At 39.2% G+C, this 19,960-nt stretch overlaps 1 protein-coding gene across 2 annotated transcripts; it reads right to left on the bottom strand.

The window, feature by feature from the left end:
* Positions 1-8,997: 8,997 nt before the first annotated feature.
* On the bottom strand, positions 8,998-11,080 carry LOC111906393 (transcription factor bHLH18). Of its 2 annotated transcripts, XM_023902155.3 has the most exons (5): positions 10,961-11,080; positions 10,791-10,861; positions 10,253-10,681; positions 9,727-10,119; positions 8,998-9,378 (listed from the first exon to the last, which is right to left on the bottom strand). In XM_023902155.3, the coding sequence occupies exons 2-5, from the start codon at positions 10,821-10,823 to the stop codon at positions 9,316-9,318; spliced, it is 918 nt and encodes a 305-aa protein (XP_023757923.1). In that variant the 5' UTR covers positions 10,824-10,861; positions 10,961-11,080; the 3' UTR covers positions 8,998-9,315. The 2 variants fall into 2 exon arrangements, with proteins under 2 accessions (XP_023757923.1, XP_023757922.1); XM_023902154.3 differs by having other exon boundaries at positions 8,998-10,119.
* Between the last annotated feature and the right edge of the window lie 8,880 nt (positions 11,081-19,960).

Genomic DNA, 19,960 nt, shown 5'->3' with positions numbered 1-19,960 from the left:
AAAGGTCATTTTTAGTGCTTCTAAGATAAATACTTATTTTTTCCTTTCACATGCCACACACAAGCGATCACAAACTATCTTTACTTTATCATCAATAATTAGTATAATCTCTGAGCTCGCAAACTGTTTCTCCCTAGATCCAACCAACATGTAGGAGAACGACATATCCTCCCATAGAGTTCAGTGGAGCACTTGGAACTTAATGAAGCACTTGGGATTCATGGAGCATATGATAAATGAATGGATCATTTGAGAAGATAATGGATCTCCTCACAAATGAATGGATCTCATAATAAAGGATATTATATGCCAAAGTGACATCAGACGCCATCAAGTGACTTGATATGCCACTAAGTGACATGATATGACACCAATTGACTTGATAAGCCACCAAGTGAGTTAATATTCCACCAAGGGACATGATATGCCACCAAGTGACTTGATGTGCCACCAAGTGACTTGATATGCGACTAAGTGACATGATATGCCACTGAGTGACAGGATATGATACCAAGTGAGATGATACACCATTCACGTTTGTCAACCAGAAAAGACCGATTTTGTTTATGCTTTATAAAAATCAGAGTTCTTCTTTTAATAAAAATGTTGCGGAATTTGTTCCCAGAAAAACACAATAAATACGTTATCAAAACATTTTCGAAGAAACGTATTTTATTTATGTTAAAACGTTTGGGATGTCATCGTCAATACAGAAACATAAGCATAAACAGAACTTACAATTATTTACACTAGTGATCTACATCTCTTTAAATCTCTCAGTGTAATGTCACTTCATATCAACACCTGTGATATAAAAAAACTAAGTGGGTCAGGTTGGGAAACCTGGTGAGCACATAGGGTTTTCAACCCACAATAATATAATTATTATTTTTAAACATCAAACAATCAACCCAATTACCCATTCCCATTATCCTCACATTACGTCCCTAAAACATCTAACACAAGGGACCTAGTCTAAGGACTATCATTAGGATGGACACTACTGCTAAGGGGATTCCTTGGCAATGAAAGTCCAAAAGGCAACCATGTGGAGGATGGAGTACATCTGGTGAGCACACAGTTCACACAGTTTGAATAAACACACAGTTCGAATAAACACCTAAAGGTTACGAGCCTGCTAGTGTTCCACTGGACTGTCTAGAATAGTCCGTGGTCGTCATCTATACTCCGCTAGATGACTAGATCATCAAGAACAGCTATAACGAGGCCTCTCATTATTTTATTTTATCACACAACAACTATTACATCTACCCATGTTTTACCTAACACATTTTGTAGATATAAAATACATATACAGTTTAAGTCATTGAAAACATGTATAAAACGTTCATCCAGCATAGATAGCAAGTATACAAATAATATACACACACAACACGTAATTTAGATAAAATACATCATATCTATGTGTAAACTGAAAGTAACTATGCACTCACTTGAAAGGTGATGACTCAGCACTCGGACAACGCTTCGATACTCCCAAAACAATTTTCGTTTGATAAAACCTAGTATCGATACCACTAGGGTTTAGTCTAACGATAACCGCGACAAATTAATTGTCTGACTATTATTATTATTATTATTATTATTATTATTATTATTATTATTATTATTATTATTATTATATAAGCGTTAATAACACTCAATATAACTCATAATAATAGCCCAAATAATTATTTTAAGGACCTAATAACATTCCTATAATTATTTGAAAGCTATATTAAAAATTGCGTAAGCGTAGCACACTTACAACGAATTTTATCGAAAACCGGAACTTAATTGGAGCAGCGTTTCGAAAACGAAAGACTCCTTTTTCTCGGGACTCCGGGAGCCTCGGGGCTTCCTTAGGGTGCTAGGGGGTTTTTCCTAGGGTTTAGGGGGTTAAAATGGGCTAGAGAGAGAAAGTAATTTAGAGAGAGAGTGAGTTTTGGTGTGAAAATGAGGGCTGCCTTCGGACCCCTTTTATAGGCGCGAAGCTCGAACATTACGCTGGGCGTACCGAGGAGCTACGCTGGGCGTAGTCTCGGATATGGTTGCCAGCTCGCACCAGCTGGCTCGCACTCGGACTCGGAAGGGATAAGAGCGAAGGTACGCAGGGCGTACAGACTTCGGACGCAGGGCGTAAGCGAGAGGTGGCGTGTCGCAATCCGAAGCGACTTATGAGACCATCATCGGACGGTTGTGGTGCTGCCACGTCATCGATTTAGCAACAGACTTCGCAATTTAGAGTTACAACTTCAAAAATTCGTAACTTTCGCGTACGACCTCTGTTTTCGATGTTCTTTATATGTACGAAAACCTTGTGACATATTCTACAACTTGGTTAAGATTATTTATTCTAAATAATCTTTTGTCGAAAAGTCGTTTTCGACCCCTATTGCCTCTAAATTGACTAGCCCGGATCTACGGGCGTTACAAAAAATCCCCTCCGAGCTCTGTCTAATATTTAAACCAAGGAAAAAAAATTAATAGGACCAATTGAGGTCATCTCAAATTTAGTCTCCATCAACTTTCAGAATTCAACAGTCAATCTAGGATTGCTTGATCCGAAAATAATATCATTAACATAGATTTGGACGATCAACAGATGGTCACCATCTATCTTACGAGAGAAAGTTGGGTCGACCTGTAACAACCCGATATTTCAAGTAATGTAACAGTTTAGGTCAACTATTGTAACTAGTTTTTAAGTAATAAAGAGAAATTATTTAATATTATATGCATTTAATTATTTTTAAAGATTTAATAAAAATGATCGTCAAAAAATAAACTTGATTAGGAAGAATATAGTGGTAGAGATTGTTATAGGGATTCTGAAAATATAAAGAATACCGAAATCCGAGTTATAACGAAAAAGTGATGACCTATCGCAGTTCTGCGACAAAATCGACAAAACGCTGAGTAGCATAAAAAGTGAGTTTGCAATAAATTGCTTTTTAGCCTCAGATATCTAAATAAAAGTCATAAAATACGTTAAACCGTGAAAATAAATAAAAAGAACATCCAAATCTGACTTCATGTGAAGAAGTTATGATTTTTCTAAGATTCAACATAGCAGTACACAGCCCGAAATATGAAATAAAGATCGAGCAATTTTTAGCTGACACAACCTAAACGAGAATCAAAGATCTTGTCAATAGTAGTACAACGATAAAAAGACAGACAAAAATGGAAGTCAGATGAAGAGGTTATGAATTTTTTACGGACTTTTCCTGTCCCGGCCTGTTAAAAATATAACTTTAAAAATAAAGTCAAAATTTGTCGATGGAGTCTAAATGAAAGTTGTAGAGCATGGTCTCACCTACGCGTGGATATAAAGAACGTCATAAACGGAGCTCGTATGCGAAAGATATGAATTTTTGAGGTTTGGAAAATAGAAGTACGCCCCACATACAAGAGTACGCCCAGTGTACTTGGAAGCTAGGCCTCAAATTGACCACGCCGCCTCTTTCTTTGCATGCAACACGTGTCTCGTACAATCAACATGTCCGAAACCAGGTAGACACTACGCCCTGTGTACGAAAAGATTACGCCCAACGTAATAGCACTAGCCTCGACGCGTATCTTGAAACCTCGCCACGACCGAAACTCGAAACCCGATAAGATATACGCCCAACATACCGAGGATCAGACCCCTCCTATAAATAGGATGTGAGGCCTCTGGGTTTTGTTTACAAATTTCAAAACCTCTCTTTTCTTAAACACTCATTTAAGCCTCTCTAAACCCTACGAAGTCCTGGGAACCTCCCTACCACCTGAAGCAAGCCCCGAAGCCCCAAAGTCCTCAATCTTTTAGCTGAAACTCTGCGCACGTGAAGCCGACTTTTCATCAAAAGCTCTCAATTTCATCAAGTAAACTCCTTCCCAGAAACAAAACGCGGCCCGAATCACCACCTATCAAGTAAGCTCATACCCCTACATTTTCATGTCTTTTCCTACGTTTTACGGAGGGGGGGGGGGGGGGGGGTATACCAGTAACACAGGGAAACTTGTGTTAAACTACAAATCATTGTTTTCTTACAGTTTATATAACTATTACGTGAAAACATTTTCATACAGAATAGCTTATGACACAACAATTATCAATTCAAATGAAACATACATTATAAATTATAATAGGTATAGTCTGGGTTACAATCTCATTATTGTACCCTTTCAGGGCAAAGAAACAATTATATAAAAATACGATTATTTTTATATTATAAACATAACAAAAGGAGCAACAATTTATGTATGAATATTTTGAATAGCAAAACACGTATACCGTTGGAAATTTGTGAGACATCGTCTTCGTTATACCTACGAAGGTATAACCAGAGTCTCCTCCTAAAGACCATGATACTTGTGTATAGATCTATACGGGATTGATGACCCCACACCCTGGCTGTTAACTACAGCACGGCCGGCAGGTTATGGGTGACAAATATCAAACATAACGACGCTTGAAGAACGTCGTGGCAGGAAAATCATTTGTTATCACGGTTATGAAAACTCACATGATAAACGGAAATACTTTATTTTTACGTGAAATTAATATTTATATATTTTATGTAATTATTCAGCGCTTCAAATTGTTTTATCTTCGAATAAAACTATATGTTATGGAATTAAGTATGACATATATACTTATACTTTTCAGTATTGGTATACACAAACAAGTTTACAAATTAGCTTTAAGGAAAATATAGGATTTTTCGGGAAAAGATACGATTACTACAAATAAACAGCTTACAACTCAGTTTTATAGAAAATATTAGATTTTCTGGAAACAATTGTGATTTAATCTCGTTTTATGGCATATATTTTCATATAAATGTTTATGAACTCACCAACTTAAATGTTGACACTTTTTTATTCAAATAACTTGTATTCTTAGGAGACTGGTAAAACAGGTACAACCATGAACTTTTGAAGATGGAGTACTATTGACTCATGTCTTTTAACTATTGTTTATACATTTTGGTGTTAAAACACAATGTTTTGAATATATATATGTAAACATTTATATTTTATAATTGCATGGTTGTTGTTACATTGATTACTATTATGCAATTGTTGTGATACTATACATGACGTCCTCCACCCCCAAATGTTTCCGTCGTTCATGTTTGGGGGTGTGACAGATTGGTATCATAGCATTGTTTATAGTGAACTCAGTATATCAATTCATAAAAGATATACAACTATAAATACAAAGGGGACGAAGTGCTCTGACTACAAGTATACTTTTAAAATATAAGTATTATACTAACACTCACACATACAAAAATAGTATCACAGTAATAACTATATAAACGTATTTGGATGTTGGACACTGCAGTTAAACCCGGATAGTTATGTAATCATATCTGGGATAAATATTGCCTGATCAACTATAGTTATTTGAGATATGATCAACATGTGTTTGAGAGTGATGGTAGTGTTGCGACAAGTCTAAAACATTCCAAACTCTACTCATACAGAAGAACTCTAGAACAGAACACAAATTTCAAATACTATAGGAGTATTTTGTAATATTATAAGAACTACATTATTTCTATGCATCTTAGGTTTTAATTTCTCGTATAGACTTTATGGCTGGATATCCTCCACCTGGAGATCCCTACTTCTCTGATCAAGGGAATTATGGATGGATAGAAGAAGATCCAGAAGAAATAGTAGAAAAGGAAGAGGAACCAATGAAGGAAGAAGAGGAAGAAGATTCTGATGGCAGTGACACAACACCTGAAGTTTATAACCCCCCACCAACCGTTCAACACACCGTAATAGGACAAGATTTTCAAGGACCAACACCAGCATGGGCCGCATACTTGCACCACTGGAGTCGACAACAACGACAACGCCCTCCTTGCGGGATTGAAAAAGGGTTTTTTGACCTCTTTGAAGGAGGTTCAGCCGACAGGGCTCTCCCTATCATAGCACACCGCATTGCTCGCCAAACTTATCATGCGCGATTTCAATAAACCGAATCCTTGAAGTAAATGCAACTGCCCATATTAACATTGCTGATATTTGTCGTCTAGATGAAGTTCATGACAAAACCCGAACTCACACCGAAGTACTACAAGGACAAGTGGATGCTGCCGAAGATGAATGAAGAATACTAAGGGAGCATCAGATTGCCCTGGAAAGGCGTTTAATAGAAACAGAACACCAGGGAGCAGAGTCTAGTGTTCGGAGTAGTACTCGCCACAAGTAGTATTTATACTACTTCTAATTTTGATATAATCTAGGACTTCAGATATATATGTTAATACTAATCTTATCTATGTAAAACCGAACCCTGTTAGTAAACTTCTATACTAATCAGGGAAATGAAATGCTATCAAGTTTTATTTAAACTTTGATGTACTTTAGACCAGTAACAAGGTCAAACTTTCCAACAACATTATGTATCAATATACATCTAAGTAGATGATAAGAAAGTAATTAATACCTCATGGAAATATCATGAATTTCCAGGAGATGAAGCATAAAAGAAGTCTTCATCTTTAGAAGGAAATATCCATACTTTGAAGCACCGAAAATCACTACACCACCACTTAGATCATTACCATATCTACAATTATGGAAAAGACACTTAAGAATACACTTTAAAGGGTCTTGGAGGCTGAAAACTAGGGTTTAGTGGCTTCAAAGTGAAGTGATTCCTAGATTTTAGGGTTTAACTTCTTTAAATACATGATAACTTTCATTCTAGGCCTCTAAAGTGAGAAAATGACCCCATGACCCGTATACATGATCAAGAATCATTTTCTTGAACTTTGCCACCCCCCCCCCCCCCCCCCCCCCCCGAAGTTAACTTTAACCAAGCTAAAAGGTAGTTTTAACATGTAAACATAACAAAAACTACCCTAAATGATGGAAACAAAAATCTGGGTCGTTACAATCATCCCCTCCTTAAGAGGTTTCCATCCTAGCATCAAGAATTGGAACGAATAGGCGAAGATAACATGCCCTCATGTTATCCTTAAGCTCCCTAGTCTTGTAACCTCTAGGTTTGTTATTACACGAGACTTTCACGAGATTCACCGTCTACATAAGTGGCTAATTGGTTTCACGTTCCAAGATTGCCTCGGGTACCTCCATTAATCATTTCGACTCGTCAAACCGCAACTCATCGAAAGTTAGTATGTTGCGCTCCTCGGCTAAACGCTTTTATAGGTAACAAATATGGAAAATAATATAGATTCCCTCTATCTCTAGCGGTAACTCCAACTTGTACACTTGATCACAGACACACTACAATAGAACAAGCGAACCGATGTAATGAGGTCCTAATTGGCCTCGCTTGTCGAAGGGAATAATTCCTTTCTGTGGTGAGACTTTCGGCATTACTTTCTCGGCCACCTCAAAGGTCATTTTTAGTGCTTCTAAGATAAATACTTATTTTTTCCTTTCACATGCCACACACAAGCGATCACAAACTATCTTTACTTTATCATCAATAATTAGTATAATCTATGAGCTCGCAAACTGTTTCTCCCTAGATCCAACCAACATGTAGGAGAACGACATATCCTCCCATAGAGTTCAGTGGAGCACTTGGAACTTAATGAAGCACTTGGGATTCATGGAGCATATGATAAATGAATGGATCATTTGAGAAGATAATGGATCTCCTCACAAATGAATGGATCTCATAATAAAGGATATTATATGCCAAAGTGACATCAGACGCCATCAAGTGACTTGATATGCCACTAAGTGACATGATATGACACCAATTGACTTGATAAGCCACCAAGTGAGTTAATATTCCACCAAGGGACATGATATGCCACCAAGTGACTTGATGTGCCACTAAATGACTTGATATGCGACTAAGTGACATGATATGCCACTGAGTGACAGGATATGATACCAAGTGAGATGATACACCATTCATGAGGAGGATGTAGAATTATGGAGAGGATGCACCAACTTGGTGTCTAGATGCGTCGTTTGAGAAGATAGGGTGCTAACCTTGAAGATGATGTGCCAACCTAGGAGTGGATGCACCATTTACATGCCTGATGCACCATCTTGATACAAGGATGTGCCATTTGTTTCCTTGACATGACAAGGTATCCCTTGATGAGCTGTATGGTATGACATCCTTTATGATGCTCAAGATTTTCCAAGGGTGCCATGACGTTGAAGATGTTCAAGGAATACACCTTGATGCGCAAACATGATGGATGAAACACCACTAGTGTTCATGATGTGTAACTATGGCTCATGATGCTCCATTATGTGTGTTGTTGATGCTAATGGGTTATATGACATGGATGAATGTTCCAGAAGATGCCGGCTGGCGGATGTGATTGGTTGACACCTTTTATTGGCCTATGGGCCAATAGTCTTGAACCATTAGAGTCTTAGGTCTGACTTCTCAAGAATAAATAGAGATGCATGTTAAGTCATGTGTCTTTTCTTTGTCTCCTTAGTGAGTAGGACGAATCTATGTTGGTTGTACTTGTAATCTCTATTTAAGAAATATGTGAATTAGGAATACTCCTCTCCTACCCATGGACATAGTTCAGCTTGACCGAACCATGAAAATATTATGTCTTTGTGTGCTTTAGGTTTTGTGCGTTATCGAAATTACTTCCTAACAAGAGTCATTAGAACTTTGCAAGTGACATCAGATTTGTTATGACTCTTGAAAATATCATCTGTTTCCCTAACATGTGGTATCAGAGTTATGGTTGGTGTTCTGTTGATTGAAGATGACATCTCACAAATTCGAATTTGGAGCATTTCATTGGTTCGAATGATTTCACTTTGTGGAAGATGAAGATGAAGGCACTTCTGGCTCTTCTTTCCATAAGGTAAAATTACATTAATTTAATTAGCATTTTGTCATGTAAATACACTTTGTTAATTAAGTGAATAAAACCGAAAGAAACAACACGAATCATGTGCAAATATTCATTAGCCTTTCACAAGAAACATACATCATCAAATTCAAGTAAAACAAAGAGAATGAGCTGGCGATTTCATTTGCATATGATCACAAAGGTATATTGATGAACGTGTTCAACCACGCAAAAAAACTTACAAATCCTGTTGTGGAATACTCATGAAAACATTCCATCTAACAAAAAGAGGAGGAAATAATCCACGAAAAGCATCCTACAGTTCGAGTTACAAGCTCCTCTACTACTTCTGGAGTACTCGAAAAAAACCCAAATATGGGATGAGAATGTTCTCAAATTTCCTCCTTCTGAACTATGATATGGAAACAGAAAAATGACTATATAACGATCTTCAAGTACATGGAAATATTGAACTACTAATTGTGTTCATCAATGTTCATATAACTTGCTGTAGGTTCTTTACAAGTTCTGCTGTTGTCATACAAAAGTCATCCTTAATCTGCACAAATAAAAGAAAACGGAACTTCTTTTTAGATGCATACAAATATTACTTTCCAATCAATTGTGTACAAAAACATGACACAGAAAAATACTAAACGTCAAATATATAACTTTCAGAATTTTTGGGGTTTAATTCTATAGGAGATATAACAAAATTTTTATATCATATTTCATTTCTTTACATGTTGTAGTCGTATAACATCCAAATGGTTTGTTAGCTAGCCTCCCAAATCATCACATAAACTTCCGCAACATGTAATCACCACACTATTAAATATTAGATATGGGGACTAATTTCACTATTGTTATCATTAATCGTGATTAGGGTTTCAGAATTCATGTATACCTGAGCAACAATATTGATTAGAAGTGTGGTCTTCGCAAAAGGCATCGCACTGCTACTGATGATCGACAATCCGAGGTTTTGCATCTGGGTTAATGCTTTCGTCAAGGAAGAAAAGTTTTTCTGACACTGAATCTTTACAAGCACACTGCTTCCTGACATCCGAACTTCAATCTCAGGTGACAATTTGGAAAGATGAGTATTGTCTTCAGAGTTCGTTTCATCAGATGAGTAGTATTCATCATCACTAGTACTAAGCCTAGACCTCCTTATGGAAATAACAGATTCTTGAACATTCTTTCTCTTTGTTCCTGATAATCCCTCAAGTTCCTTCACCCGATCTTGAAGCTCTTTTATGTAACTAGATGCATCTTCAAGCACAGATGCCTTGTCCATCTACAAAAGTTGAAACAACACTTACTTCATCGCTATTTTCTTAATGATTTATATGTTTTGAGTGTGTTAACAAGTTCTTAAGACAAATAAGAACTCATCTCAAGAGTTTTATCGTAAAAAAGAAACAAAGTACCTTCTTAAGCTTAGGGATGAGGGAAGATAAGGAAATGAAGTGTCGATTCAACTTTTCTCTTCTCTTCCTCTCTGCCAAAACATGATCTTGTGCCTGAATCGGATTTCTTGAAATTATTGGAATCTTTGTGGCACCACTAGCTTCATATCCGAGTGAATCATTAATCTGGAGCATCTCGTTTTTAGGTTTTAGATCTCCAAAAGATATGGTGAAAGTGTTGGAAGAGGGAAGAGTAGTAGCAATAAGGGGTTCTGGGGTTGGAGATTGTTTCGGAATTACACTGCATCTTTTCTGAAAAGATTGGTCGATAGTTGTCATGTTTTCTGTATTGCATTCTGAGGAAAATGAATCAACACTGAAGTTATCAATAATAGTGTCATAAAGTTGGCTTATCTCATCACTATTCATGAATCCTATATCTTCCGTTTCCTGCAATAGAGATCCAAAATTCCATTAAAATAAGTTAATGAAGACTATATATATATTTTTTAGTGATAAGGGTTGAATATACGCAAAGCAATCTGAATGTGTTGCTTACCATTTCTGATAACCATACTGGTGACAAATCCATTAGTACTTGCGATCTTAATATGTTCAACTCTAGGTAACCTGCAATAATATATACATCCAAAAGTTAATTTAAAAACGGATGATACAGAAGAAAATTTTCGTTAAAGTGAGAGTGATGAGATGGGATAAATTTTCTACCTTTCAATGAAGGAGAAGTCTGCTTATTGTCAATTCAATTGAGGATGAGAAGAAATTCCTTTGTTTTTATATTGTAGCTAGAAGACTTGTTTAAGGTTGTTTATTCAACCCAGGCATGTGCAAATGTAAACTCCGTGTCTCGATAAATGGTATTTCTTCTCACTTGCTTCCAGAAAACGTGCTTTTATTTATTTATTTATTTATTTATTTATTTATTTATATACATATTTTAATCCCATGCTTAGATGTATGGTCAAAGTAAGCCAATAACACGCTATGGCCTTATGGGCGATCACCTAGCTATTTGAGTCATATATGGAAAACGGGTGTGAGTAGGTATTCTTTTGCTTTTGCTTCAAAAGTTTATTGCGTCGTTATAAACCTCTCCGAAAGATCAGGAAGAAGATTATCTTTCATAAAGGGAGGCGCAAGCAATTGATTATGTCAATTGACTTTTGAACAACATAACAGAAAATATATGAATATATTCAGGTCTTCTTATATCTAGAACATAGTTGCTATATAATTAGTTTCACATATAACTAAAATACATATTATATAACACGTTGAAGGAATCCTTCCGTCCTTATGTTCATCGTTTTTCTATGTCTTTATCTACTTGATAGTTTGAATTATGTGTTTATTTATTTCGTGACTTGGTATTTACATATCTCTTTTGGTATAATTAATGAATTAAGTCTTTGACTCTTAAATTCCACATGGTAGCATGTCGATTAGTTAGGATGAATAATCTCCCATGCCTTCCATTTGTGGCATCTCGAACCTGTGGTTAATCAAGGAATTCATGGGCAGGTTGGGGTGGGGGAGGGGAGACTAGAGATTTTAGGGGTGGAGGCGGGGCCGGGGGAACAGGAAAATTTTGAGGTGGGGGAGGTGGATGCAACCACCATCCCGTTTGCCCCCTTTAACATCCCTACACTCACATAATCCATATATACATACAAAGATAATAGAAATGAGCCTATCTACACAAATGTAATGGGCTAACTAAAATGAGCTAATATACATAATACAAGATACACTAATACATCCCTACATTTTGAGGGGTAGTAGACGAAAGAACACTAGTAATAACATTAGTAAAATGAGCTAATGTAAACTGGATCTAGTTTCGAAGCCGAAAGGTCTCAGTAACAACATTAGTAATAGCTCGGTATTCAGCTTCTGCAGTTGGTATGGAAACTGTGGCTTGGCGTTTTGGAGGACCATGAGACAATGTTGTCGCCAAGATATACACAATAACCCCTATTGAACAACGTGAGACATGACATCTCTCTAATCTTCGTTTAAGTAGGCAATGTCACCAGTGGTGGAAGACGAGTGAATATGTAGGACGAAGTCAATGGTGCCTCGTGTGTATCTAGGGATGCGCTTGAGAGCATGAAGTGTGGCTCTCGGGGGTCGTGCATGTATAGATAGATTTACTGAACAACAAAAGAGATGTTCGGGCGAGTGAATGTGAGGTATTGAAGGTTGCACGAAAGGTTGTGGTAAAGAGTCGTGTTAGCAGCAAGAGGACCATCATGAGATAGTTTCGTTTGAGACTTAACTGGGGCGTGATAGGGTTGCACGTTGCCATGTGAGCATGATATAATAATTTCAATGCATATTTCCGCTGAGAAAGAAAAACAGCCGATCCTCTTTGGGTGGCTCAAATAGAGAGAAAGTATGAAAGGTGCCTTAAGTTACTCATGGCAAACTTAGTAGGCATCATGTAAATGGTGCTCTGATGGAAATCGGATGAGGAGTTTGTCAATATAATGTTATCAATGTACAATAACAAATAAGCAATTGCATCCTCTATCTTGAAAATGAAAAGGGATGAATCAATTTTGCTATAAGCAAAGCCGATTCTGGAGATGTACTATGTGAATCAGTGAAACCAAGCTTGAGAGCCCTGATCAAGACCATAAAGAGACTTCTGAAGGTTGTAGACATAATCTTGATTAGTGGATTATCGAAATCCTAGGGGATAATGCATGTACAAAGTCTCGTGAAGAAAAGCAGTCTGATTGGTAGTTGTCGGTTTAACAATCTGAATAAACGTCTCATCACAATCGATGTTGGGACGTTGGCTCTTCCCATTGGCAGCGAGGCGAGCTTTGTATGTGTCAATATTGCCAACATTATTAAACTTTTTCTTAAAAAAGCCTCGTTAGCTCTTTAAGGCCATAGACTAACATTTGGGCATTGGTGATTCAGTGGTAACATGAAGATTAAGGTGATGAATGAGTTTGTAGATACCAAGGAGAGATCTAGTGACCATTGGGTAAGTGGAATCCGTAAGAAATTAAACGGGAGGTGTAACATCTCAACAATGAACACACATTGAAACTTTTCAAAACAACCAATTTACTAAAAATAAGTGTTTACATAGCCATTGCTTCCAAAAGATTATTCAAAATCAGAGTATCCTAAGATTAACAATATAAAACCAAGAATATGTACCATCACGCCTTCGCCTTGCCATGATCCTCAGAAGTACTTGAAACCACAACTAAAAACTGTAAGCCAAAGCTTAGTGAGTTTCCCTAAAATACCACTACACAACATACAATCAAACAGATAATGGGTCGACAACCTCATGGTTGGATTACCCTGACCCACAACCCTACGGTTGGTATGCCCAATACATAACAGTTCCATATTCTCCTGGTTGGATTACCCCGTCCCACAACCTTTAGGTTGGAATGCCCAGTATAGTCTCAACCTCAACATACTATGCCGACATGTACATAACAATTAACATAAAATCAACAACTGATAATCATATAACCAGTTGAAAGTCTAGCAGGAAGATCCACAAATTACTAATGTATAGCAACATCCTAGTTACCAAGATACATAACCAATAGGAGCCGAAATTGATGCCTTCGACCCATAAGAATAGTGAGGAAAAATCGCCTCACATTCTGAAGAATAGCTGAACAAGATACTGCCCCAAATACCTGCCCTACATGTCACATAATCAACAGATAGAGACCAAGTCTTAATTATAGCTCAAATACTCACAATACCCTTAAGTTGAAAGTGTCAAAATCAACAAGTCAACCCAGCCGAGTCAACACATACGAGTCAACTCAACCGATTCGACTCAGGCTTCGTACATGGGGCATATGACTTCTCCGAGGCATCGAGGCCAGATCTATGTACGCGCAGCGTACCCTTCGGTACACCCAACGTATGCAACCGTCCCCTTCTTAACCTATTAATAGCTTATTTCTCCGACTTAACACGCTCAATTGTAGATCCAAGGCTAAAATACCATCAAGAGTCATATAGTTTCCAACTTTATGACTTTTCATGTCTATTAAGTCCTTATTACATAAAATCTCAACATCTTAATGACTTCAACTTTCTATAGCATGCATGGAGGAAAACTAATCACCAAGACCATATTTTTATGACTTAAGACCCCTAACAAGGTCTGAAAGGACGACTTATCTGGTCACGAGCATGGAATACTCAAGAATCACCATATTTAGGACCAAAAGTGCCCTAAATGATGAAATGAGTAGAACTAAAAGAGAGAGTAATCAAGCAAGGAGCTTTTCCCCTTTTGGAGGTAGCTAACAAGTGAAGAATCCCAAATCTAAGTTGCTTCCAAGCTTCAAGGTCCTTGCACCAACTTCTTATTCTTCAAGAACACCAACAAGGCACACAAAAAGAGCTAAAAAGCACTCTTCTTAGTTAGTGTTTGCTAGAGGGTCGAATTATCAATTCGAGGCTGTTGAGGAAATGACAAATAAGGTTACACTAATGCTTATATACGGACCAAAATCTAAAAATTATGGTTTGATGTTTCATTACGTACACCCTGCATATGTGGTGTATGCCCAACGTACTAGGGTCCACCCAAGTACACCTAAGTTACACAGCATACACTCAACGTACTACCTCCCAGCCAAAATTACCGAAATTCCACTATGGGCCAGTCATGCAATCTTTTCAAACCTAAGGGCCAAAATGCAATGTTCTTTTATACTCATCGGGGTGTTACAATTCTCCCCCACTTGAACTAGACTTCATCCTCGAGGTCGGCTGTCGCAAATAATGCAGGGTAATGCTCCCGCATATCCGCCTCTGGCTCTCAGGTCAACTCCGAGCCTTTCTGAGGTTGCTACTAAACCTTCACCAAAGGTATCTCTTTGTTGCGCATAACCTTCATCTTTCTCTCCAGTAACGCTACCGGCCTCTCAATATAATTCAGGCCCTCATTGAACTAAATATCATATAAAGGGACCACTGCCTCATCGTTCAACACATATTTGCATAATTACAAAATGTGGAAAGTGTTGTGAATCTGGTTGAGCTCACTCGGTAAATCCAATCGGTAGGCCACCCTACCTAACCTAGCAATCACACAGAAATGTTTAATATATTGGGGACCTAATTTCTCCTTCTTCTTGAAGCGTATCACAACCTTTCAGGGTGAGACCTTCAGTAGAATCATATCGCCGACCTAAAATTCCAATGCTGATCGGCGCCGGTCGGCATAACTCTTCTGCTGACTCTGATCAGTCTGTAGTCTTTGCCTGATCTGCTGAATATGTTCTATGGTCTGAAGGATTACCTCAATCTTTCCCATGACTCTGTTACCAACCCCCCCCCCCCCAACAAACTAGGGTACGTAATCTTTGACCATACAGGAGCTTAAAAGGTTGGGCACCAATGCTGGAGTCATAGTTGTTGTTGTAGGGAAACTCCGCAAGAGGTAGGTAGAAATCATAATTCCCACTAAAATCTATAACACAAGCTCGCAACATATGCTTAAGTGTCTGAACGGTCTGCTCACTCTGGCTGTCGGTATGCGGAATGTAAGCAGTGCTGATATGTTGTCTCGTACCCAGTTCCTCGCATAACTTCTTTTAGAATCGAGAAGTGAATAGAACATCTCGGTCTGATACAATGGAGATCGGAACCTCATGACGAGCAACAATGTCCCAAACATCCACATCGGCCAACGTTTTGGCCGATGAGCTCTCTCGAATCGCAAAAAAGTGGCCACTCTTTGTTAATCGATCAACGACGACCCATATAGCATCAACTTTCCATGGGAACCATGGTGATCTGTTCCCACCTCCACATGGGAACCTCCAAGGGTTGCAACTTTCCATACAGCCTCTAATGCTCAACCTTGATCATTGTACAAGTCAAGCATGTAACACTCATAAAAATTTGCACCGATTTAAAACATTTTAATTCATTCAAAAGCCATTAAGTTGTTACAACTTGTTTTCAAAAGAGTTTAAACATCAGAGTATCCCCAGAACCGAATCACAAAATCAAAAAGTATGAGGAGCGGTACGATCATGCCTTCGCCTTGCCACGATCTCCTGAAGTACCTGAAACCAAAACACTGCAACTGTAAGTTCGAAAGCTTAGTGAGTTACCCCCAAAATACCAACCACATATAACCATACTCATATCATATCACAATACTGAACACCCATGCATATCGAGTCTACAGTGTGATTGGTCCGCCCGTACCGTGCCTTAAATCCACCTAGTCCACTATCTGAGTCTACAGTATGACTGGTCCGCCCGCACTGGGCCTTCAGTCAGCCTGGTCCACACTTCGTGCCTCGGCACGTCTGGATCGCCCTCTTAGGGTCTTTAGCCTATCCGGACCGCTCGCTGGGCCTTCGGTCTATCCGGTCCGCCCTGTGTATGTTGGCCTACAACATAAAGCAGGACCCGCCTCAACCCAACCCCAGTCAAACAACCATGTGCATATAAAACAGTTAATCACATAACAATCCTTAGCCAAATAATGAATCTATCAGATCATGCAACATAACAACATCCTAACCAGGATACCGACCTAACCAGTCACCAACATAACATTACCCTATATACCAGGATATCGACCTTAACCAGGTCACTAACATAACACCATCCTAAAACTAGGATGCAGATCTGGCAACTCAAAAACCTAACAAACAAATACCCAGATTCCCATCCGATTAAGGGCCAACCTTGGTGCCTTAGACCCTGTTGATATAGTAAGGATAACTCACCTTGCAACTGCTGAACCGAATCACGAAAGCACAAACCCGAAGCACTACCTTTAACTCCAACACCTATAATCATCAATGATCCAATGACATAAATATCCAAAAATTACCATAATACCCCTGAAGGTCAAACTGGTCAAAGTCCACCTTCCTGATTGACCCTACTCGCCGAGTCAACCCATTGACTCGCTGAGTTCCTAAATTCAGGAAACTCTCATAACATGACTCAACTCGTCGAGTCACCCTATGACTCCTCGAGTTTCACAATCTCCGAGTCCTATCCTGTCCAACTCACTGAGTCACCACTCAACTCACTTCTCTGAGTCTAACCAGAAGATGTTGGGGGTTTTGCACTCTGACTTGCCGAGTCCAAGAACAGACTCGTCGGGTCCACGACAATCTTCATCAGACTCTCTGAGTTGTTCTTCCATTCGTTGAGTCCAAGCTCATCACATATGACTCGCCGAGCTCACCCATGCGACTCGCCGAGTCACTACACGAATCAAAGCCTGAAGCCCTAGCCCAACTCGCCGAGTCATCTCCCAGACTCGCCGATTTGATAAGGGTATTCCCATAATCAAAAGATATAAATCTACTCCTTTTCTCCAAACAATAGATCTGGGTCCCTAGAGTGCATTAGCAACATAAAGTTGCTACCTTTACGTGCTTGATGTCCCATAATTCCAAAAACCAAGTTAGAAAGGAACTTAACTCATGGGGAATGGCTTTTACATAGCAATTAGAAGGGCTTTTTGCATATTTGATCCAAATAGAACTCAGATCTGGAGTTTCAGCTCCAGATCTAACTCATGCACCAACATTTCATCATATTATCTCCAAACAAAGCCTAAAACTCCTTGAAAGATGGATTTATAAAGGAGAAAGCCAAGGATAATGATTCATTACCTTTAAAACAACCTCCCACTAAAGAATAAGCCGAATCTCCCCAAATCTCCTTGATCCAAGCTCCTTGATCTTCAAGATCTCTTCACAAAATCACTTATCTAAGCTCCAAATTGCTTCCAAGGACTCTCACTCACGATTTTTGGATTTCTGGATCTCAAAGGAAAGTAAGGGGGCTGAGGGTAGGACATTAAGTCCTTTAAATAGGGTGCAAACCCTAAGATTAGGGTTTTCCTCTTCCAGAACTGACTCATCGAGTCCAGCCGTCGAATCGGCGAGTCAGGCCACTTATCACGTGCTCTTCGCATGCTCCGACTTGACGAGTCATAGCTCCAACTCGCCGAGTCCATCCTTCTAATAACACTTTACACCCCTAACCTCTTGCTTCTAAACTTGGGGTGTTACAAAGCACCTCTCAACATACCATGCTATCTCCATCTTCATACACAACCACTAGTAACTTAGCCCAAATCTCGATACATCTTCGTGGCTTGGGAATGTATTTAAAAGCGAGAATTATGAGCCTCCTCCAAAACTATCTACCTGATCCCACCAGAAACGTGAACCCAAACCAGACCACACCGAGTCAACAATCTCCGACTGTCGGTGGCAAACCTGGCGATCTCGCCCCATATCCTCTCCTATTTCTAATTCTCCTTCTTGACTCTTTTGTGCCTGAGCTCCTCTGATAACACTTTACACCACTGAACTCTTGCTTCTGAACTTGGGGTGTTACAATTCTCCCCCACTTAAATTAGGCTTCGTCCTCAAAGCCTGCTGCTGCACACAATTCCAGATGTTACTCCTACAATGCATCCACTATCTGACACCGACATAGATTCCTTCAAACACTACTATCGAATCCCTATAAAATCCATCTCTTCCCTTGCAGGGTCCTGGCAACTACTTCAAGCCGACACCGACTTCTTTTCTCTGATGACAACACTCATCAACTAAGTGCCACCCGACGATACTACCATATTCCCGACTTGCACCCACTTCCGCAGCTTGCGAAAATCGGATACCATATTAAACCACTAGACTCTACCATAACTCTAAGCTATCATCCTTGTGTCAAAAATGATGACAACCCGGGTGCGCGCAATATTGGATCTCAACCAGTTCTCCTCCCGAAACTAATCCCTTTTATGTCTTAAGATAACACATCCTTCAGCGTCCAAAGAACTCCCATGGACAACCAGCTAAATCACATAAACACTTATACATGGCCCAAACAGCCTCGGGCTGGAATTCCAGGTACATCTATGACAGGTACAACCATCCCTCAGATACCACATACATAACTCATGACTACAACCATACTTGGATCCCAAGGATCTATCCGTGCACCACTTCAGAACTCCTCTGATTCGACATCAACGCTAATCATTTCACATCCTCAACGGACACCTAACCCGGATGTGCTTCCATACAACTAGTATCATCTCAGTGCTCACTATCAATAACTGAAATACTTCGATCATCCATTTACACTACTGCTTTCCCTTCAGATGACCAACACTCCTTCCGGGAGCCACATACCTTTCCCTTCTATTCTTCAAGAAAGTCTACTCAACGACCTTTACAACATCAACAAGTGCCATGGTGCTAAAACTCCACTTTACACCACCCATGGAGAGCAACTGCTACTCCTTGACTCCCATATACTCTGAATCCGATCACACAGCTAACGTAGCCCATACATGGCCTTTAGCTAACTCCATCATCATGATCAATACTTGGGGCCAGACCTTATCGATTGCTATTTCACAGCGACATACTCACTCATTCCCCGCATACAGGTCTACTAACACATACTGAGTCTTCAGCATGACTGGACCGCCTTACCAGGCCTTCATCTTATCTGGACCACTCTCAGAACCTTCAGCATGTCTGGACCGTTCTTCGAGCCTTCGGCTTGACTGGTACGCCCACCAGCCTTTAGTATATCCGGATCGCTCAAAAACTGTTGCACATCACCCTGAACCATTCTTTCCGGAAATCTCTCCCATGCAGTCTGTTCTAGCCCTCTAGGGGTTCCGATCACAAGATCCGTTCT

The sequence above is a fragment of the Lactuca sativa genome, chromosome 4 (assembly GCF_002870075.4).
Source record: "Lactuca sativa cultivar Salinas chromosome 4, Lsat_Salinas_v11, whole genome shotgun sequence".
NCBI lineage: Eukaryota > Viridiplantae > Streptophyta > Magnoliopsida > Asterales > Asteraceae > Lactuca > Lactuca sativa.
Note: the sequence above shows the minus strand (reverse complement) of the source record. Positions and strands in the feature narration are given on the sequence as shown.

Excerpts from the sequence above, each read along its gene's own strand:
- LOC111906393 (XM_023902154.3), bottom strand. The coding sequence starts at position 10,823 with ATGGATTTGTCACCAGTATGGTTATCAGAAATG. Across the intron at positions 10,682-10,790 it reads CAGTATGGTTATCAGAAATG|GAAACGGAAGATATAGGATT; the intron begins GTAAGCAACACA and ends TCTCTATTGCAG. Across the intron at positions 10,120-10,252 it reads TCATCCCTAAGCTTAAGAAG|ATGGACAAGGCATCTGTGCT; the intron begins GTACTTTGTTTC and ends CAACTTTTGTAG.